The sequence below is a fragment of the Dipodomys spectabilis genome, unplaced genomic scaffold (genome assembly GCF_019054845.1).
Source record: "Dipodomys spectabilis isolate Male_0828 unplaced genomic scaffold, ASM1905484v1 ptg000001l, whole genome shotgun sequence".
In the NCBI taxonomy this organism is placed as follows: domain Eukaryota; kingdom Metazoa; phylum Chordata; class Mammalia; order Rodentia; family Heteromyidae; genus Dipodomys; species Dipodomys spectabilis.
Window position 1 is genome coordinate 33820513 of NW_024870678.1, and position 23556 is coordinate 33844068.

The 23556-nt window shown below is 41.1% G+C and overlaps 1 protein-coding gene and 1 long non-coding RNA gene across 2 annotated transcripts; both read left to right on the forward strand.

The window, feature by feature from the left end:
- The first annotated feature begins 10052 nt into the window (after positions 1-10052).
- On the forward strand, positions 10053-21609 carry Myct1 (MYC target 1). Its single transcript, XM_042688037.1, has 2 exons — positions 10053-10199; positions 20659-21609. The coding sequence occupies exons 1-2, from the start codon at positions 10148-10150 to the stop codon at positions 21168-21170; spliced, it is 564 nt and encodes a 187-aa protein (XP_042543971.1). The 5' UTR covers positions 10053-10147; the 3' UTR covers positions 21171-21609.
- A 169-nt stretch (positions 21610-21778) lies between these two features.
- LOC122114834 lies at positions 21779-23192 on the forward strand. The gene is made up of 2 exons (XR_006148655.1): positions 21779-22837; positions 23047-23192. It is a non-coding gene; the product is annotated as an uncharacterized LOC122114834 (long non-coding RNA).
- The last annotated feature ends 364 nt before the right edge of the window (positions 23193-23556 follow it).

Consider the following 23556-nt stretch of genomic DNA (forward strand, 5'->3'; position numbering starts at 1 on the left):
ATTAACCATTTGTGGGTTAATGGGGGACAGAATGGGGGTTGCATGTATACCACTTAATCTACCTTTATATTCATAACTCCAGCAGCTTTTAAATGGGAGGAAAAAAATAGATGGTGAACAAAGGAATGCCTTCCTGTGGGCCTTAGATTTGAGAGTTTTACAACGTTGTACTTTTTAGCTACAGGCCACTGATGAAATCTTATAGATGTCACTGCCAGTTGTGCTCAGTGATCAGGATGTACATCATGAACACAGATGAATAAATCGAAAAGTTCTACACATTTGTAATGGAGGTCTTTAAATTTTCAGCTTCCATAATTCTAAGAGTAAAGATAGGGAGCTATGTAATGTTATCTTCTTCTGTGACTCCTTGTAGAACTTTCTAAGATGGTAGATAACTAAGGTTTTACAATAGAACCTTTACAAGACAGACTTTTCTATGCTAATATCCTTCTCAGTGTGTTTATTACATTGACAATATGAATAGTGACTGGAATAAAACTGAGCATTTCTATGCATAGCTAGCTGTTCAGTTTCAAAAGATTGAGACTATGAGGGCTGGAAGGTGGCTCAGTGGTAGAGCGCTTGCCTTGCATGCATGTGGCCATGGGTTCAATTCCTCAGCACCACATAAGCAGAAAAAAGCTGGAAGTGGCACTGTGGCTCAAGTGGTAGAGTGCTAGCCTTGAGCTGAAGAGCTAAGGGACAGTGTTCAGGCCCCACGACCGACAAAAAACCCCAAACATACATATGTGTGTGTGTGTGTGTATATATTAGAGAGAGAGAGAGACTATGATTTTTATCATCATTGCATCATCAGAACTCTGTTAATAGCACAGCACACATTGGCTAGATAATAATCATAGGTTTTCTCCCTGTCTATGTAAGGTCTTAACTTTGCTTTCCATGATCATCTAGGAATCTTTTTCTCAATTTGAGGCCTTACCATTTTCTAAGAATTTTCTGCCTAAGTGCTTGGGCCTTTTTTCTGATTTCATCCAACTTAGTCCCACTGTTTCTGCCTATCAAAAAATCCCAGCTACGTGCTGGTGGCTCATGCCTGTTATCCTAGCTACTCAGGAAGCTAAGATCTGGGGACTACAGTTCAAAGTCATCCTGGACAGAAAAGTCCATGAGACTCTTATCTCCAGTAAACTACTCAGAAAAAGCCAGAAGTGGCACTGTGGCTCAAGTGGTAGAGTGCTAGCCTTGAGCAAAAGAAGCTCAGGGACAGTGCCTAGACCCTGAGTTCAAGCCCCAGGACTGGCACCAGAAAAAAAAACAAAAAACCAAAACAACCCTCATCCTACATTGAAAGCAGTGTTTTAGTTTCTTTTTTTTTTTTTTTTTGTCGGTCATGGGGCTTGAACTCTGGGCTTAGGCGCTGTCCCTGTGCTCTTCAGCTCAAGGCGAGCACTCTACCACTTGAGCCACAGCACCACTTTCGGTTTTCTAGTCATATATTGGAGATAAGAGTCTCATGGATTTTCCTGCCTGGGCTGGCTTTGAACCTCGGACCTCAGATCTCAGCCTCCTGAGTAGCTAGGATTACAGGCATGAGCCACTGGCGCCCGGAATGCTTTAATTTCTTTTCCTAACAGCTCATCTTTTCCAGTGTCCGGGTTAAATTCAGGCAGTGGGTCCCCCATGGGAACTAGAAGCAATGGACAAGATGGCATCCAGCCCTGGAGCTTTATCTTATCAACTCCTATGTGATCCATCAAAGGCTGGGCACACAGAGACCCCGCTTCTTCAGCTCTGCTGTCCATTAACGCACACACAACTCCTTCCACAAGCGGGCTACGTCTCGCCAATGGCCTCGGAGGACACACTTTGGCCACCAGCGCCAGACCAGTTACCAAAAACAATGTGCGAGAGATGTGTAGGGACTGATCATCTACTCCATTAACTTACCATAGGGTGCATTAAACCATGGAACCTCAGCAAGGCATAGCTTGCTCAAGGGTCTCAAACACATCAGGAGAAGATGCTGTTGGGTAGGTAGTTTTGCTCTTTCCTTTTCTCGGGAATCTGTTAGTACAGATTGGTACTAACAGATTGGTACCTCTAAGAGAAATAATTGTATAGAAATATAGCAAAATAATTGTATAGAAAAGTGGGGTGCTCACAGTCTTGTAGTGAGAGATTGTTTTTCCCTTCCTTGTTTGATTATGTCACGATGCACTGACATATTTTCTGGTGTATTTCCAGGAGGAAATTCATCTGAGATTAGTTCTTCCTCCTCCATGAGTGTGCATCTGGAACCTTCTTTATCCTCTCACTCTCTCTCCCCCTTCATCACCTTTCAAATTCTTTGAATCCTTTCGCTGACTCATTGACTCCTTTGGGGTCATATTTTCCCATTTTAACTTGGTCATTTCCTCACTGTTCCGTGGTCTCAAACATTTTTGGTATGAGACTTTGAAATGATTTAAGGCCTTATAAGGTACTTTTGCTAGCAAATAAATATTATTCAAAAATATGTTCATCTGTGTGAGACCTTAACAGCTTGGTTTCTCATTTGTTAATAACAATAAATTGTCTCAGGTTTTGTAGGAAGTGTTGACACACATGATATCTAAAATTCATAAACTTACTAGATAAGCATGTCTTCAAGTAAAGACAAAGGACTCCAAAAAGCATTGTATCCTTGGTCACTCAGCAGAAGTGGCTAGCAACTAGACTTAGGTCAGCCCGAATTGTGGGTATGTGTGTGTTTATCTTGACATTACACAGCCTTTTAATACCAGGGAACTCATATTTCTTCTGCTTTATAAATTTTGAGTAACTTTACAACTTTAAACTTTGACTACACTCGATAATTTTGAATGAAGATATAATCCATTGTTTCCTGAATGCCTTTTTCAAAATGTGTTGATTTTAAGTAAAATATGCGTGATTAATCAAAGCTGGTGTGCTGATGGAGACGGGGATAGGGGACACCCCTGTGTCCGCTGGTGGAGGTGAAGCACAGCTAGCGTGGACCGGCTGATGAAAGAACTGAACTTGCTCTCAGCTCATTTAAGCTGACGTCTAAGGAACCAAATGTGGCTACCATATTGAATATGGTGGTCAAAAGAAATCATTGAGACCCCAGACTGACACCATGGCTGGAGGTTTGAATGCTCGTCATAAGCACAGTATTACAGAATTGCAATGCCTCTTTGCTCTTGCTTAGCTTCTTTTCACTTAATCTTAAAACCTTAGCACTTTTGTCTCTGATTGGGGCTTAATGAGCGGCAATGTGTAATGTAAAGGTTTTTCTTGAACACCACTAAGTCACAGCTTTTTTCCCCTCTGTATCCTATCTTTCCTTGGTGTTTGTAGGCTTTGTGTTCACACATTTAGAATATAAGGGGTGGAGAGGATGAATCGTACCTGTACAGTATCATCTCTATATCCAAAACAGACATTTGTATGTCTTAAATACATCAGAACATCAAAGACAGAAAGAAAAATGATATTATTCCTATTAGGTATACCTGCTATTCAGGTTTGTTTGTTCTTTTTCTTAAACAGCCCTCACAAATTCACTTTTACATTGCACAGGGGAAAACATGCAAATGAAATCTGCTTAGAGACCAAAAGTTACATAAAATATTACATACAGATCCATATATGTTTGATTTAATGTGATGAAATGAATCATGATTTGACCAAAATAATCCCATGAGGTTTGCTTTAAAATATGAACTCACATGTTTTATTAAAAATAGGTTGTGTTTTTTTCAAACTGGGAGCAAGTGAGGGAAGAGATAATATTGTCCCAAAAGAAATCTACCCTTTACTTGACTTATATAACTGTAACCTCTGTGTATATCACCTTTATAATAACAATTTAAAATTGTATATATATATATATGTATGTATATATATATATATATATATATATAATTATTTTGAAAGAGACTAATTTGGGTCACAATAATAAGCTAACCAGTTGTTTCCAAAGTGTACAACAAACACAATTTCGGTTACAAGCTGAAAAATATTTAAATGCTGGGAACTTTTGATTTATGGTTTGTATGTGATAAGAAAAAAAGTAATCCGTCTCACTGGAATAGAATTCTACTGATTACACACAGGGTTCAAGGACATTTCTCTGGTGTGTCCTCCCCTGGAATTCTTGTAGGGTGTGAACCAAGTTAGAGGAAATGAGTCTTTATTTAACACTACTTAAAAACAACCATCCCAGCCCAGCTGGTTTTCTGTTTTCAAATGTTTAGTGACCCATAAGACATGCAAGCAAAAGAAAAAACATTTAGAGAATTATATTTCTCTTAATATAATAAGTCTTCTGAGGAGGGGGTAACAATGCTCGATAGGAAATGTACTCATGGGGCTGGGAAGGTGGCTCAGTGGTAGAGCGCTTGCCTTGCATTCATGAGGCCCTGGGTTCAATTCCTTAGCTCCACATAAGCAGAAAAAGCCAGAAGTGGCACTGTGACTCAAGTGGTAGAGTGCTAGCCTTCAGTTCAGGCCCCATGACTGACAAAAAAAAAAAAAAAAGGAAATGTACTCATTATCTTACTCATGTAACTGTAACCTCTGTACAATATCTTTACAATAAAAATATATATTAAAAAATAAGTCTTCTGGAAGCATTTTAATTTGCAATTACAAGTGATTTGAGCTGGGCACGGTGGCTTGCACTTGTAATCTTAGATACTCAGGAGGCTAAGATCTGAGAATCATGATTCAAAACCAGCCCAATCAGGAAAGTTCATGAAACTCTTATTGCTAACCACAAAATGACGTTGTGGTTCAAAGTAGTAGAGCACTAGCCTTGCACACAAAAGTTCAGGGACAGTGCCTGGATCCTGTGTTCAAGCCCCAGGACAAGTGCAAAAGAAAAAAAAAAGTATATTTGGAAGCAAACACTACTAGGATTATTTTATGTTTGGACAATTTATATGAGCTCTACATGATGTGAATTTTTCTTAAGACAAGTTGTTATAATGAAGATACTCTTTATACCTGTAGAAAAATACAAATTATCTTTACCTTTTATTATTTAAGTGCATATGTACACGATATAATTTATTTTAAGTCACTCAAAATTAAAAAATCATGCCACTATTCCAGAGACAGAGATAGAATAGTATTCACCACAAATATTTCCTGTTATTTTCACGATTTCCCTTGTCTCCAGTTCTATTAGTCACCTAACTTCGCAGTGATTTTACATAAACATAATTTTTACAAAATATTGAGTAAGACATTTAATAAAGAGAAGAGAAGAGAGAAGATGGAAAGGGAAGGGAAAAGAAGGCAGGGAAGGGAAGAGAAAGGGAAGGGAAGGAAGGAAGGCAAGAAGGAAAGACCTTTAAATGGTCACTATGTGCACAATATACCAAAGAACTGCCAACAAAAGTAATATGTAATTTAAAATGTGCGTAATTTTTGTTATATTTATAATAATATATAATAGTAAATTGCTAATATTTTGAAGTGGAAACTTAATTATACTAGGTCAACAGCCAATAGTTGAAATAGAAATCGCACATCCCATCCATTATTGAGCAATCGAGGTAACTACGATAGTCCTGAAGTAACTATTTCGTACTTAGAAGATGACATAATACTTTTTAAATAGAGGAGATACATGCACCCAGCATATAGACCTGAGCAGAAACACTCAATGTATGGTAGACATTTGGGGACTAATTACATAATTTTGTATTTAAGTAAAGTTTCAAAAAAATTAGAAATGGGTGGGGAAAGACTTAGATGAATTGATATGAAATGAAATAGGATAATCTCTAAGATGTACAGTTGAACTGAAAATGAGACTGCAAAACAAAGTTGGTAATATTTAACTATGGTTTAAAAAAGGGAGTTGAATGTGTGCACAGACATTAATATTTATATGTTATTGCATGGAAGTTCCAAGAAGGAAGCAGCAAAATACTGATGGTGGTTATTGGAGGAAATGAATATTGTGGGAACTCTGAAAACCCTGAACCAAAAGGAATGGCTCAGAAGCACGAGTTCTCTGCGATCGTCCACTCTCCTTTGCCCAAGATAAGCCACAGAATCTGGGGTTCCTCTCTCCAAAGGCAGGTCATGGCGCTAGAAGCCCTTTTCCCTAAGGAAAACCATGAAGTCTACCAGCATCAATCTGCTGCTACCTTTCTGTTTCACAGGTAGCCATAAAGAAGTTCTCTCACCCATCTTGTCTGACAGAGATCACAAGATCCTGTGTCACAATCCTCCACTGGAACTCCACACTGAAGAATGGTGTGGGCAGAGGCCAAGAGGAACCTGGACAGATGGGCCTTGCTGTTTTCTTCACTCCTCCTACTAGTGTTAGAGAAGCTCACATTGTGTGTGTGTGTGTGTCCAATTGTATTTGTTTTTGTTTGTTTGTTTGGTCATGGGGCTTGAACTCTGGGCCTGGGCACTGTTCCTCAGCTGTTCAGCTCAAGACTAGTGCTTTACCACTTGAGCTACAGCGCCACTTCCGGCTTTTTCTATTTATGTGGTGCTGAGGAATTGAACTTAGGGCCTCATGCATGTGAGACAAGCACTGTACCACTGAGCCACCTTCCCAGCCCCTGTCCGGTTACATTTCAACATAGGTATTTAGACCTCATGATACCTAATCATAGCTTACCCAGGGTCTTTGGAGCAGTTTCTGTGCTATGTGGAAATGAGGATGGAAGAAATACATTAGGACCTTCTCTGCCTTTTGGTACAGGGTTGTCTGCCGGCAACTTTTATAATAGGTGAAAAGGGGCTCTTCGTCCTTACAACATGGACTAGAATGCATGTCGATGTATTTCTTGCATTATTATCTTAAAGAAGAAGGATAAACACTGGCCATAAGTTTCACTGTTGTCATCATGCCTTGGTCTAGGAGAGGACCATGCTGAGGGGGTCTCCCTGCTACCCATCCAGTTAGCCAGCGCCTAACTGCTTCTCCGAGGCTCTGGCTTCAGTGCGGCTGCCTCCAGAGCTGTCGGACATCTTTATCTTACACGTAACAATACCTTCTGTATCCTTTCCCTTCTGGATCCTTGTAGTTTAAAACTAACAAGAAATGTGAATAGATCATCTTCTTGCTTTCAAGTGTTAAGTACCATTGTTTCCTTCTATTATTAACTTGACTGGTAATGTATCTTAAGATACCCTGAAACCACCAGATTTCTTTATCTGATGAATATTTATTAATATCTTATATAACTTCCAGGTACTAATTTAACCAGTGAAAACAGAGACATGGGTAAGATCGTTCAAGCTCCTGCCATAGCCTATTCTGTGCTGCTGTAACCACATACCCAAGGCACGGTACATTAGAAAGAAAGGAGGTTGATTTAGTTTACAGTGTGGAGAGTCAAGAACATGACACTGGCTTATGCTTGTGTAGCTAGATCCATGTGGCAGATGGCCTTACAGGGACAAGCACACCTGCCCAGATCACATGTGGAGACAGGAAGTGAGTCTAGCCAGGGAGAAAGCTCACTCTGTTTAAGATCACATTCTTGGGATGGCAGGCTCACTCCAATGCTGGAGCCTCCCCTGTGAGCCCAGCATGAATCCAGGAATGACTTCCTACTTCCTGTGAGTCCTCACCTCTCCAAAGATGGCACCTCAGCCATACCACCATGCTGGAGATGAAGCTTCTAGAACACTCATGTTTCAGGGCACACCAAAGTCATATTTCTGGTGAAAACTACCAAAAAAAAAAGGACAAACAACACAAGAAAGTGTGTTGATACAGTCTGAATGTTCGTCCCAGGGGAGGGCATGTGGAGGGCTAAGTCTTGGTGAATGCAATTAGTGTCCTGGAGAGAAGCTGAGCAAGAATGTTCACACCTCTGTGGTGCGAGGTGAGACTTCTGGGCTAAATGTCCCTGAGGCAGTGGACTCCACACCCAAAGCCTTGGCCTCCAGAGCTGCGAGAAAGAAATTTCTATTGTTTTACAGCCACCCGGATTATGGCATTTGGGTATAGCAACCAGAATAGATGCACACCCATTGATAGCACAAGGGCAGGAAGTGAAGAGCCCTGAAGGCAGCTGAAGCGCCGGCCAGGGAGGGTGTGTGTCCTGAGGGAGGGTGAATGGTGTGGAGGAGGTGACTGGGGCCCCAGACTTAAATGAAGAGAGCAAGTCCCTGCAACACCCCAGTGAGGACCGATCCTCTCCACACACTCCGTGACTCCGGAGAGCTCGGGCCTGGAAACAAGAGAAAAACAGCCTCAACATTTTCAAAAAGAGAAAAACTCCCCTTCTGGTGATGGCCTGGCCCACCGTGGGAGTAGAAAATCATGACATAAGTGCTCACTTCTGAGGCTCTATGCTAGGGAAAAGGAGAAGCCCTTCCCAAGCAAACTACCCGGCTGACAAGGACTAATGGTTTTAACTATTCCTCACAAGAGACAGACAAATTCCTGAGCCACCCCTCGACCGAAAAACAACTTTCCTTCAGGGTTTTGATGGGGTTCCGACCATCTGTCAAAGTGAAATGTATTGGTAGAAAAAATCTCCCTGGCTCAACGTGAAACAATGAGAGGAAGTCCCCACCAGCATCCCAGCCCAGGATGGAAGGAACTCAGTTTGCACAGAAGGTGATTGTGAGAAATCCAATCATCCATTCTACCAAACAATACTCTTTAGAAAGCACAGCTTTTCATTATACAAAACATATAGACTTAAACATATATGCAGCAATGGAAGAATCTTGCTTTATGTTTCAGAGAAGTAGATAATACGGCAATAAATTGTATGTTTTTTATTTTAGTTTTTTCAAATGGCATGTTCTTTTGATTCACAGTCTTAATAAGCTTTGTCACTTAAGAGTAAAAACAAAAGCAGAAGTGAAATGTGAACCTTTCTCAAGCAGTAGAATTATTTACTGAATGGTGTGGAGATAAATTTCAGCAGAAAATATTACAGAGGTGAGATTTACTTGCTTGTTGCATTCTTTACATTTTCCAAAACACCCTTGTGCATCTGTTAATTGCCAGTACATTTTATAGTTAATTTAAATTCATAAAAATGGAGACAAAGGAAAGAACAAGAGCATTTTGCTAAAAGTGGGGAGTGGGCATTAGTATGGGATGCATGTCCTTCATTGCTTCCTAGGAATTCTCAGGAATGCATTAGATTTCATCAAAATAAGTCACACTAAATAACGTTATTCCTGAGTCTTAGGGTAGATAACAGTTTTTAACACAGTTATTCAAAGATTTCGCTAGCCAAATCACAGAATGCATTTCAATGCAGGTATTTATTTGGTACGCTGTAATTCTTATTTCTGGGCTTAGCTGACTCAATACATGCTAGAGAAGCTCACAGACACAAAAGACTGTTGGAAATCTCAGTGTCTGACATTTCCAGAAGACTTTCCTGGAACTCTTTCCTCCCTCTACTTGCTCAAACCTTTCCTGGAGACACAAATTCTATGATCCCTGTGCCTAACATTAAGGTCACTGAAAGTTTTGCTCTTATCTTTCCCCTGCCTGGTTTAAAGTCGATTCTTTCAGTGCAGAAACTATCGTTTTCATCTTTAAATACCAACTAAAAGTGTAACAAAAATTGCAGGTAAACGTCAGGAGACATATATGAAGTCACTTTTCAAAATGAATATACCAAGTAGAGCATGCCATATGCTGACTGTCAGTAAGCAACTGTGATTTCGAAATGCAGAATAGTAGCTAAAACCAATCATAGTTCAATGGAATATGGAGTTCTGAATAGTGGTCTTTGAATTCTATGTTTATGGCAGTTCAGGGACCAGAAAACTGTTTTCTCAATGTCCTATAAATTGTAGCTGAAAGGTTAGCGGTTTCCCCCTATGGCACCGGGGCTGGGAAGACACCACGAACTATCTCTTGGCCTGAAACAGCTTTGGAAGCTGCAGGAGAGGAGGGTACTCGGTAACTGAGCGGAGGAAATGACGAGAAGGAAATTGTTTTGTGTCTCAGGAACCATGTGGAATTCCAAGATAAGAAAAACAGTTGCTAATTTGAGTATAAAAGCAGGAAACATGATACACTTATTTCCTTTCATGCAAACACAAGTCTATGAGGGCTTGTGTGAAAATTATTTTTTTCTCTTGCTGAACCACAGCGGCAGAGAATCAGACTGCTTCTTTTGGACACACTGGCTTTGCTTTCTGTCTTCTCTTGCTTGTGGAGACTATGGCTAATAACACGACAAGTTTAGGGAGTCCGTGGCCAGAAAACTTTTGGGGTAAGATGTTTTCTTTAATTGCTTTGAATGTTAACCTGTCACATACAGAGAAATGTGCTGTATATCTTAACACGAACTGAAAAAAATCTCTGAGGTGCTTTGTTTGCTGTAAACCGATCACTGATAGTATTCCTAGATTTATTACAAGAAATATACTCCTATAAAGTATCTAGAGTGGGCCTTTTGAAACATTAACAAGAATCTGGGATAGAGATTTTGGCTAGTGTGACAACAAAGTATAGCTAGACAATAACGAGACTGAAGCACAGAATAAAAAGAAATAGAAGGTAGAAATAACTGGCATTTGGAATGTGACAAGGCAGTTTTTAGAGGAAAAATTATATTTCAATGTCTGAAAGTTGTGATCCTATGTTTTATTTAATGGAAACAAGATAATCTCGGAGGTTCTGTCCTGTTTTGTTTTACAATTTACAAGGCAAATGCTATACTCTACTTTTGAAGTGGTTCTACATAGTGAATCTATACTTCAGGTGATTTTTAAAAGTATCATGACACATATAAGACATGGATTAATGTTAGGAAGTTAGACAAGTTGAAGTGAAAGTAACATTGTATGGCTCACCATGGAAGTCTGTCACCCAGAGGAGAGCCATGTATTTTGGCTGAATTGAGTCACAACTACTAGTCCAGAGTTCGCAAGGCTGAGGAGAAACCCCCAACTACTCACTCCAGACTGAGGTCCAGGGAAGGAAGACAGAGGTGCAGTTGATACACGGAGCTCCTCCAGGAGCTCCCGTTGAAAGCAATGATATTATAGAGATATCTACAACCCTATTTACATGTTCAAAGCGAGTTTTGAATCCTATCAGAAAGCCATGTGAGACTTCTAACTCTCTGAGGAGGGGATGTTTTGGGTGCTTCAGGTGAGAAGTGGCGAGCTCCCCCCCTCCCCCCGGGCCTGAGCAGCTGGTCCAGGGTCCCCAGACCACAAAAATGAGCCAAGAGGAATTCATGAATTCTTCTTAGCAATAACTATTTCTGTTCACTTCCAGGTTGAAGAGCTGATGAATGTCTTAATAAAAGTATATAGTAGAATCTGTGAGAAAAAAAGGAGTCTGTGCTTACATATCATAGAGAATGGCTCTGATAATATTGGAGATTATTATTTTATTTACATGTCTAACAACAATATGTTTTTGAATTCTAGGGGTGGTGGTCTCAGTATATATTTGTAAAAGTGTTATTTATTTGCCGTTCTTATTTATAGAGACAGAAAATATACTAGACATGTGCTAAAAAGTAGAATGCACCTAAATTCATCATTGTAAAGCAAGTTACTGTATAATCTACTACAAAGCAAAGTCACTTATATTGCAAAAACTAATATGCAAAAAGTGGGATTGACTCTTGCCAACTATTCAAAATTAACTTTCCGGCTTGAGAGGAAAACAGTTTATTTTACAAAGATAAAAACATGAGTAGAGCTTCAGTGTCTAAGAAGGTGCTTAGTTAGGGCCCCTCCCCTGGTGCTTAAATTCAGATAGGTGAATAAGTAAATCTGTGCTTAGAAAGGAATTTACGCTTCATGTGTTAAAAATAACATCCCATGTTAGCGTTGCTGTTTGTTTTGGTTTGGGCATTTCTTGTCCCCTTAGGGAGGGCAAGAAGGGGTCACAGGAATGGAGGGAGGAGGGGAGAGCTATTGCAGTCATGGTACTCAATGTATACTATGTACAAAATGAACTATGCAAACTGTGGGCAGAGATCCAAGAGGGAAACTAGGAGAAAGCAAAGGAAGGGGTGACATTGTCCAAGAAGACTTGTATTCATTCATTCCCTGACTTATGGAATTGTCACCCACTGCACAACTCCTTAATAACAATGAAGTGATCTTAAGGATAGATCCTAATAGTCATTTATCTTGGCATGTGAATTTAGTGAAAATAGATGTGAATAATAAAACTAAGAAGGAAAGAGCTGCATTCAAAAGCATCAAAACCAATGCATACACGGTGAGTGGATAAAATGTTGATTTGAGTAAAATAGATGAAAGATGGAAGAAATTGTGTATAAAATGCAGTATGTGTCTCATATATCTTACACAGTAAATATAAAGTTTTTCTCAATGTATTTCCTGAGATTCAAATTGTCAAGCTTTTCCATTTCCATTCTCGTTCTCTACCTAGGTCGATATTTATTTTGACCACTGATTCCTGTCAAATATATATATATATATATATATATATATATATATTTAATCTTGTATAGTGCACTGTCTGTTTGGCACTTAGAATTATAAGATTAAAAAAAGGCTTACACAATCAAAATTTGTCTATGGAACTGTAGAAACTCCTCAGCCGGAGCACATTCAGGATATATACAATTTCTTGTCCATGTCTAACTTCCCTGGTTCCATTTAATGAATGCTAACAATGTAAGACGCTGACGCCTGCTCATGATCACAATTGATAACTTGCGCCTTGGTAGCTTTAAAGCTTCCTGTAAGTTCTGTAAGACTTCTGCAAGCTCCCAAACAGGCCTAAGATCCTAAGAACCACACTTGCCAACTATCCTGTCAGCAGGGAAGGCGCTTGCTTGCCAGAGCTGGCAGCCAAGCTGGCCCCAGTGTAACCACATCGGTGCGTTCTGTCCCAGCACTGCCCACCGTGGCTCTGTCTCCTGCTCATCCCTTCTCTACGAATCTTCCCATCAAGGCAGCAGGCAGCACAACTCCATGCCCACTGCCCCCCCCCATCTCTGCTGTGCCTGATGCTCACAAAACAGGAAGCAGTGTCATTGCGTTCAGTTATCCCCGTAGTACTGGAGAGTCCCATATTTTATGCCTATGGACTACCTTATCATTCATTGGTTGGTTTTGTTTTTCTCCTTGGCACACACGAAAAATTGGGAGAAGAGAATGGTATCTTGGTTTGCATTTATTCATCTATTTAACCCTGAGCAATAGTAATGTCTCAAGAGGATTATATTCTTGGAGGTGATAATGTGTCCATCCATATGCAAATATAAGCCCTTCACATATTATCCATCGTTGTGAATGAAAATATGTTTACAAGAATTAAATATCACTTTGAGATGGTCCTGAAGCCAATAACTTTCCTCTTAGACAGAAAAGCGCCAAATTGGCCCATAGTTCTAAGAATGACACACTTGAGTCGTTCACTTTTTTCACTCATTAACTTGTCTTCATTCAGCTCGAAATTTACTCCGAAGCCTTGGCTGACACTAGACACTGTGTCAGGGGTTAGTGACACACAGTAGGCACTACTCCCAAATGTCGGGGAGCTGAGAGTTGTTATTAATAACGATGGAAATCAGAAGCCCTCAGCCACACAGTGAGGGCTGGAACAGCTCCTAGAAGCTTGCCTATGGACATCCCAGGGAGAGTTGAAAAGGTGGGCAGGCCAGAGGCAGATTTCTGTAAGATTCTGAATGCTGGTGCAAAAGTGGGCCCTAATTCAGCCCCAGTATCTTACAGATCAGTCGGTACCTCCTCTCCCCCTGTCTTTTTAGGACATTTCTCTAAGGCTGGACAGGAAGTGTGGGAGGATACAGACTATAGCCTATCACAGATAGTCAATCACAGATACTGGAGGAAGGGGACCTTTGGCTCTTCATCAAGTTCTGCTGACACGTAGTGACAGGTTATTTCTCATCTATTTGGGGGCTGCTCATCCTGTGTTCCCCTCGAACGCCTCTTACAGTACAATGGCACAGCAGTAGCTAAGACTGTCCTGACAAATCATGCTGTCTACGGCCCCTTCCTGCTTCCTATTCCTTCTAAGAGGTTTAATTTGACTGAGTTAGCATGGAAGCATGAGGTGCTTTCATGCCTTTGTGAATTCTAACACCTCAGTCATAACTAGCTTTGTGGCTGGGTCTTGTCTATTAAGAATGAGTCACATTTTCCCATTTCTTCAGATGTGGAGTCATTTTATATTGTATCCAGGACATGCTGAATGTGTTCTACTATATTGCCCTGGATAAGATCATATTTATGTCCCTACCTTGCTTATTTTCACAAGCAAATTACTTTGTGAACCTTTAACCACAAAAGCCAGCAGCTCAGAAAGGGAGACTCCACACAGCAGCCCCTGAACTCAAACTGGTTTTCTAAACCTGATGAGATTATCTACAACTCTACTCAGATTTTTAAAACTCTTTTTAGGCATGATTATGGTATGGGAAATTTTTGTGGTTTTTTTTTTTTTTTTTTTTGAGTCCGGTCGTGGGGCCTGAACTCTGGGCCTGGGCGCTGTCCCTCAGCTCTTCAGCTCAAGGCTAGCGCTCCACCACTTGAGCCACAACACCACTTCCGGCTTTTTTCCTTTTGCTTATGTGGTGCTGAGGAATCAAACCCAGGGCCTCAGGCATGCAAGGCAAGCGCTCTACCACTGAGCCAACTTCCCAGCCCGGTATGGGAAATTTTTATTCTAGATTCTTCTCCCTCAACTTCATATTTTGGTAGGTTTCTGGTGACATCAAAGAGAATTTGAAAATACTTTAACTTTCTGTTATGCACTTGGTCTCAGGGACTAGTCTACAACAGGCAGATGAGTTACCTTGTTCCTTGAGAATCCAGCCTGTATTCGTGCCACACTATTGGCTAATGAGACTCCAACTTTGTCACTTCCAAACTCACAACTACTTCCCAAATTTTATAACCCATTGTTTGTTACCCTCTCTCTAAACATAGAAGCATCTCAAATTTTATTTCTTTCACAAAGCTTTTCTAACTATTCCAAATACAAGTCATAATTATGACCTATCATGTCTATGCATCTCATTTACTTCTCTTTTTTTTTTTGGTGCCAGTCCTGGAGCTTGAACTCAGGACCTGGGTACTATCTCTGAGGTTTTTTGCTCAAGGCTAGCACTCTACCACTTGAGCTGCAGCTCCATGTCTGGCATTTGGTGGTTAGTTGGAGATGTGAGTCTCGCAAGTTTTCCTGGACTAACTGGCTTCAAACCTTGATCTTCAGATCTCAGCCATTTACTTCTTTATATCTATCTCTATCTATCTATTTATCTATCTATACATATAGATATATAGACTCATATATATAGACTCATTCATTCATATATAGATATACATATATCTATATCTCTATATAAATGAATGCATCTACCTTCAATAACCAACCAACAAAGAAAAAAACATCAATAGTGGCATTTAGGCCTAAGAGCCAGGGCAGGCTGTCATTTTCATACAGTGGCCAGCCTCTCACGGAGGTTAGATTAGGAATGGAAACCTGACTTTTAGCCTTGTGGATCACTGCAGGACTATTTTCAGGAACATATCACAACCAGGGTAAAGCCCACTCTCAGGAGCTCAGCAGGGTGTTTAAGGAAGGGCAGGCGGAGGGAGGGTAGAGGAAGGGTGGACTGGAGCGACCCACAGAGCCTGGAAGAGATGAGCTCAACCCACTCCTCATGGAGCCATATTTAGTGACCTTCACTCGGGGAAGGGGAGACCTCAGAACCTAAGGGTGATCTATCTCCACTAACACTTTGACCTCTGACATCGGACTGCTGCTGTATCGACAGCAGTGTAGTTGGTAATGGAAGAGGCAACAAGGATGGAAACAGAAAGCTGTTGGCAGACACTTGGAATATTCCAGAAACTGATGGTGATTCCTTGGACCAGAGAAATAGCAGACAGTGAGAAGATGCTGGATTCTGTTTCGTTTAGTTTGTGTGGGTGTGTGAAAACACATCCCATCAGATATTCCAGCAGATAAACTCAGCATGCTTCATCAAAAATACTTAAGTCTTTGACTACTTATTTGTAATGAATCAAAGTTATGTGTCCTAAATATTAGTGTGTAAATATCACCAAATCTCTTTCCATTGCCTGAACTATCACATTCACTAACTTACTGAGAACTGCACAGACTACTTCAGTAAAAGCTGCCCTGAAGGTTCTTTTCATTGCAAAGGGTTTTGAATGTTTTAATCAATGTTCCATTCAATTGTCTCTGATGTCACTTTCAGATGTTTGCAATGACAACTATAGGCCACTAGAGGGGGACCTTTACTAAATTTTAGTACCATTTGCTGGAATTGGAGGTAGTTACACTAACAATGCCCCAGGTTTGGATCTGAGACTTGTAAGACACTATAGTAGCTGTCATTATTAATAGAGCAAGGGACAAATGATTTGGATAAGTTACGCACCTCACAGCCAGAATTCACTGAGGACTTGAGTGCCAAGCATATGCTACTTGTATCGTCACAAATTACAATTCAGAATAATGATGCTTTATTTATATGGAATGTCATATTAATGTGTTAATTTGATCATTTGGCCTCCAAAGGGAGAACTACATTTATAAGAAATTAGTACTCTTATTCATTGCCTTCTATTACAATTGTAAGAAGTAAACACATGCTTCCATTAGGTTGGCTGAGAAATAAGAAAGCATATCAAGGTGCTGATGGCTCATGCCCTTAAGCTTAGCTACTCAAGAGGCTGAGATTTGAGAATTGGGTTTGATATATTTGGGGCAGGCAAATCCTTGAGACACTTATCTCTAGTTAACCATCAAAAAGCCAAAATGGAGGGGAGACTCCAGTGGTACAGTGGCAGCCGTGAGTGAAAAATAAGGCATACAAAATTCTGCCACGATCTTTATTTTAGGAGAGTACAGTTTATCCCCTACTAGATTTAAATAAAGGCTCCTGAAACTTGTTATCAAAAACCAGCGAGAATGAAATCATGTACATGAAAAAGATGGAGTATGACCAATAAATACCACTGTCATACATGTTTTCTGAATTCTGTAGTATAGGTAGGTCAGAGAAAACATTAATTCTACTGAATAACAAATTACATATGCGAGGTTACCATAGAATAGGGCTGTACCTTCATTTTGTTACTCGACATTTCTCTGTGATTGAGTTTCTGCATGTTATTTTCACTGTCTGGGTTTAAGCAAGCTCAAGAAGTAACCGGAGGGTTTTTGGTTTTGTTTTTCCACCACTTATCTTAGACAATCCTTGAAGTTCTTTTGTCAGCATTATCATTTGAGACTATTTAAAAAATTCTGCATGGAGATCTAAGTTATAAGACTTAGTACAATGGTTTCTAAAATACAAATTTGATTCACTCCTGGGTTAGAAAGTAGTTTCTATGATATGAATACCCAATTGAACTGATGAAGAAAATCCACATGTCAGGGGCACTGCATTGCCCTATCTACTTTTATGACTTCACCCGACCCTGGTTTGCATGTGTTCAAACGTTCAATGGTTTATTATTTTGTCTGGGGCGGGGCAAGGGTACTGGGATTCAGTGCTCCCTTAGCTTTTTCCGCTCAAGGTTGGTGCTCTGGCATTTGAATGATATCTCCACTTCTGGCTGTTCACTAGTTAAATGAAGGTAAGAGTCTCATAGACTCTTTCTTCTTCTTGGGCGGGTTCTAATTGGGATCCTCAGATCTCAGCCTCCTGGGTAGTTTAGTTCAAACTACAGGCATGAGCCACTGGCTCCTGGCTCAGCTGTTCAGTATTGATGTGCATATTATTATTTTCATGATTCTTAAAAATATCTCAACGTGGTTAGTCATTTTAGATATCTATATAATGCTATATTTGATGATATAAGGAGTTCCCCTCCACCACCAACTTTCAGCATCAACAATACCTAGAGGTCTCAAAATGAAAGCCGTAGATAAAGATTCATTTAAATAGATTCATTGCCAAATTGCTCTCCTGGAAGGATTGCTCTGGTTTTAGGGTCACAAAAATAATCTTCTTGCTCATAAAACTGGAAGGCCAGTCCAGACCGAAAGCTCAAAAGACAACTTCTCAACAATAGTGGGGCATGGTGTTTTGTGTCTGTCAGCTCACGGAGAGCAGGAAGTGTGTATTAGGTGCATTGTAGTCCAGGTCAGAGCCCAGGCAAAGAGTGAAATCTCATCCCCCCAAACAGGTGTATGAACAAGGGCGGGCGCAAGGGGCTCAGGGGTTCAGGTGGCACTGTGCCAGACTAACCAAGAGCAAAAGAGCACCACCAAAAACAAAGGGAAAATAATATGAATATACTTACTGCAGTTCTGATATTACAGTAGTTTTCTTAACGCATTTTGGAAACAAAATCATACTCTAACAGGTAAACATATGCTCATTCGATGTACTTTTGTTACCTTTGTTCATTTTTCTCAACTATTTGAGTATGCAAAACATTATTTTCCCTTGATTATATATTGCAACAGTTCCTAAACTTTTTCCTGAAATGGATTCTGGGTGTCATCCCACTGCTGATATTGATCTTGAAAATACTTTTGTCAGGAAACAGTTGAGAGTTTCAAAGGAAGCCACCCTAGGAAGGGACTATCATAGCTTTAAACACTTTATTGGGCCACTAAAACAAGTTTCTCCTCCCGAAAGCTCGTTTCAACTGCATCTCATGCAGCCTGGTGAATTTTCTGCTAGTCTACTCCTACCTCACAGTCAGATAGCAAAGCAATAGAGTAGGCCATGATCTTAAGTCTAACAGGCTAGCTGAGCCTTATTCCCATGCTGACCAATAGAGGGCTCCCAAGGACAAGGGTAGGGGCTGAACGTTTCTTAGGCCTGGATTTATGAGGCTCCATTTCCCTTGTCTCCAATTGTTCAAAGTGAGTCACGTTGCCCACCAAGATTCAGAGGGTTATAGTCTTATAACGTTCACCATTTAATTTCCACACCATAGCTATTTCAATATAGAATCTCCACACACACAATTAAACCGATAGCTCACCTGTCTACGTCACACAGACCTCATTTTTTGTCTGAGAAATTTCATGGTCTTTATTGAAGAGGAGGTATTTTGAGTGGATCGTGAAGAAGGAAGCTTCTGGACAAAGTTTAAAAACTGTATACAGAGGGCTGGCCCTCGGGGTGCACACCTGTAATTCCAGCTGCTGAGGAGGGCCTGGGCAAAAGTGTGAGATCTTATCTAAAAGCAAACTAAAGCAGGGCTTGGAGGCGTGGCTCAAATGCTAGAGAGTGATGGCCTAGCAAACAGGAGTTCCTGAGTTCAAACCTCATTACTACACAAAACAATTACACCCAGGGGAAAAAATGTGGGCATACCACAGAGATCTAGAGAGAATGCTAGGCTTTGAAATCGGCAGAAACCCAGCTTGGTTTGTGGGTTAGAGCATGGGTGGATGGTGGAGAAATATAGTAGAGGGTGAGGTTGGAGATGTCTTATATCTAGAGAGGTGTGCAGTGCAAAGTAGTGGCTCAGCTACCTGCTCCATTTTATTCAAGAATATGCAGTGCAAAGTAGTGGCTCAGCTACCTGCTCCATTTTATTCAAGAATATGCTTCTAATTTCTCAAGGCTATAAGAAGTTAGCATGTCCATTTTAGGGATGATACACCACACACACACACACACACACACACACACACACACACACACACACATTCTCCAGGACAGGAAGTCTGAACAAATACAATTTCCATGAATTGAAGGATTCTGGTATGGACTAGTGACCCTTGTGGAAGGAATTTCATTATCATAACATGGGCATGACAGCAGCAAGAGCCAGAATTTGGAGAGCAAGAAAGGCCATGATGTCCCAGATTCACGTGAGGGTCTGGAAGCTCAGGAAATGGCCATCAATCAGTCATCTCTGCAGATGGTCCCTAGCTTAGGCGGGCGCAGGAAGTGAGACATCGCGGAGACCTGTGTCTGATGACAGAGGAGGAAGAGGGAAGCCAGAGCAAGGACTAAGCTCCTTACCGACTTGGCACCTAGCGTACGATTGTAATTCAAGAGGAAATGATCTCTGAAGGACATTTGCAGCTCTGTGAGAATAACTGATGAGCTCAAGCCAGACATCAGCATGAGTATTCTTCCCTCTTTTCTTTCTTTCTTTCCTTTCTTTCTTTCTTTCTTTCTTTCTTTCTTTCTTTCTTTCTTTCTTTCTTTCTTTCTTTCTTTCTTTCTTTCTTTCCTTCTTTCTTTCTTTCTTTCCTTCTTTCTTCCTTCCTTCCTTCCTTCTTTCCTTTTTCTTTCAACTCCAGGACCTTGTGTTCTCCCTTAGATTTTTTTTTTAATTTTTTTTCAAGGATGGTGCTCTATCACTTGAGACACAACCCCACTTCCAACTTTTTGCTGGTTAATTGGAGATAAGCATTTCTCTAATCTGTCTAGTCTGGCTGGCTTCAAATTGTGATCCTCAGATCTCAGATTCTTGAGTAGCTAGACTTACAGGCATGAGCCACCAGCACCTGGCTGGTTCTTATTTCTTAAAAATGACAAAATAGCGCCAGCAACCTGGGATGCCACAGCAAATGAGGTTATGGTACCCGTCTCTGGCCAAGGGGAGACATCTTCAACTTGCCTTTGCTCCTGCCTACTGAGCACCATTGCTTCCTTCCCTAATTCTTCCTATGTGTCATCACTGGCTAGTTCATGCCCTGTCTCGTTGTTCATTGAATATCTATTGCAAAGTCGATTTAGTCTTCTGTTTCCTTTATTTCAGAGGACCTTATCATCTCCTTCACTGTATCCATGGCCATTGGGCTTGTCATGGGAGGATTAATTTGGGCGCTGTTCGTTTGCCTGTCCCGAAGAAGAGCCAGCGCCCCCATCTCACAGTGGAGTTCAAACAGGCGATCGCGGTCCTCCTACAGCCACGGCCTCAACAGGACTGGCTTTTACCGCCACAGTGGCTGTGAACGCAGAAGCAATCTCAGCCTGGCCAGCCTCACTTTCCAGAGACAAGCGTCTCTGGAGCTGGCCAATTCCTTCCCGAGAAAGTCAAGCTTCAGAGCCTCCACCTTCCACCCATTTCTGCAGTGTCCCCCACTTCCTGTGGAAACGGAGAGCCAGCTGATGACCCTGCCTGCAGCCTCTGCCTCCACCTCCAGCCCCACAGCCCACAGCCCCAGCCGGCCTGACTTCCGCTGGTCCAGCCACAGTCTCAGACTTGGCCTGTCTGCTCCACCTCCACCCGCCTATGAGTCCATCATCAAGGCCTTTCCAGACTCCTGAGGGGGTGGGTAGATAGATTTCTGTCATGCTTTCTTTGTTATTGAAAGGAAATCATCAATAGACTGAATATGCCTGTGACAACTGGGCATACAGTGTAAGACACATTTCCTTTGAACACAGTTTTCTCTCCTCTCCCCACCATGAGTAATTCTCACACCAAAGCATCATTTTCTCAAACTGTTTTGTTATGAGTGTTCCTTCCATGTGACCCTTACTGAAGATGTGATCGTTATCTATGGATCAGTTGTGATATGTGTGTCTTCGATGAAAATAGAAGCTTAGATATTAGTGGTTTACAATCCTTGTTCCCATTCCAATATGGTCATAAAGAACAAAAGTCACTTTGACACTTTAAAAAAGTATCTAAGGAATGTCCATTTCACTTTCTTTAGGATTACAAGTGACTCATATTGGAATTTTACAATCTTGGATTTTTTTTTTTTTTGTCAGTCATGGGGCTTGAACTCTGGGCCTGGGCACTGTCCCTCAGCTCTTCAGCTAAAGGTGAGTGCTCTACCACTTGAGCCACAGCACCACTTCTGGTTTTCTGGTGGTTTATTGGAGATAAAAGTCTCATGGACTTTCGTGTCCTGGCTGGCTTTGAACCTCAATCCTCAGATCTCAGCCTCCTGGGTAGCTAGGATTACAGGCATGAGTTTTGGATTTTTAAAAATAGATTTCTATGTGCACAAAATGACAGAACCTAGAAAGTTCTTAAGTCCCTCAGTTCCACTCAGTATACAAAGAGTGTGAGTCCAGCAAAGAAAGTCAAACTTCCAGTGATGTCATAGGATGGCCAGGTGACATCATAGGGCGGTTTGATCACATCACAGGATGCCTTGGTGACATCCTATAATGCCCTGTTGGCATCAGGGGGTATCTTAGTGATGTCATAGGATATCGTGGTGATGTCATAGGATGGTTCCGTTTTGACACATACTTTGCTTTTCCAGATGGACTCGTTTTGTACTTTTCCCAAAATACCCGCATTATGGATTTAATAACTCTGGGCTTAACGTTATTGTTGTGGCAAATTTGTGTGCTCCCAAAACAAATTTTGAATTTAGCATCAAGCTTAAGCGTTCTTTCAGGGGCCGTTTTCTCCTGCAAACCTGGGTCTGGACTGGGCAGACTCTATCACCGTGAAGAAGTCTTCTCCTTGGAGCCAACGTTAGTCCAAGCATAGAAGCAGATGTTAGTCAGCAAGCATAGTCCTTGTTTGCCTTTCTGTACATTTCAATCGCAGCTTATCTGAAGACTCTCTGAAGAATGCCTCTGGTCATGGGCACAGACACAGATAGACACAGCAGCCACACCCTAAGGCGGGCCAGCGGGCATGAGTGGCAGGGCTGAGAAGCTGCCCCTTCTCTGTGAGACAGACACTCCCTGGAAATCCTTCTGAAAGCTTGTGTTCACTCTGAACACAAACAGTTAGCCTATGCTGTTATCCCGGCGTTCCGCAGAGCATGAGATTTTCAGTGAACTCACTTTTGTGTTTACAACACAGTGGTCACAGCTCATGATATCTCCACACAGCTAAGAATGTACAATTTTTACACAGGAGACATACCATCTGGTGTTTTCTTTGTTATTTTTATCCATTGCTCCTCAAGAGGAATTATTCTTCATAATGTCTTAGGAAGATACTCACTAATTAAATCTACCAAGTAAGGAAGGAAAAAAGGAAGTAAGGTGGACTGGGAATGTGGCTCAGTGGTAGAGTGCTTGCCTCACATGCATGAAGCCCTGGGTTTGATTCCTCAGTACCACATAAACAGAAAAAGCCAGAAGTGGTGCTGTGACTCAAATGGTAGAGTGCTAGCCTTGAGTAAAAAGCAGCTCAGGGACAATGCCTAGACCCTGAGTTCAAGCCCAGGACTGGCAAAAAAAAAGGAAGTAGGGTAAGAAAGAAGGACAGAGAAAAGATGAACACAAGCAAACCAATTTAAAAAATAATAGCTAATGAAATAAGCAATTTAAATGTTGGGTTTTCCTAAAGGCATTTACAAGTTGTAATATAACCAGGTAAAATTTCAAGACAGCTTTAACTCAGTCAGAGGGCTCATTTTAACCTGCCTGGCATTCTTCACATTTTGTGTGAGAAGTAAGAAAATCATACGCTGGGCCCTGGTGGCTCACGCCTGTAATCCTAGCTATTCAGGAGGCCGAGATCTGAGGATCGGGGTTTAAAGCCAGCCCAGGCAAGAAAGGCTGTGAGACTCTTACCTCTAATTAGCCACTTAATAACTCGAAGTGGAGCTGTGGCTCAAAGTGGTAAGTGCTAACCTTGGGCAATAAAGCTTAGGGACTACACTTAGATCCCTAAGTTCAAGTCCAACCACTGACAAAAGAAAGAAAGTAGGCAAATCATTTGTTTTGCCTTCCA

What these genes read in the sequence shown, in the direction of transcription:
- Myct1 (XM_042688037.1), top strand. Translation starts at nt 10,148, where the DNA reads ATGGCTAATAACACGACAAGTTTAGGGAGTCCGTGGCCAGAAAACTTT. An exon ending in GTGGCCAGAAAACTTTTGGG is followed by an intron (nt 10,200 to 20,658) that starts GTAAGATGTTTT and finishes CCTTTATTTCAG; the next exon opens with AGGACCTTATCATCTCCTTC.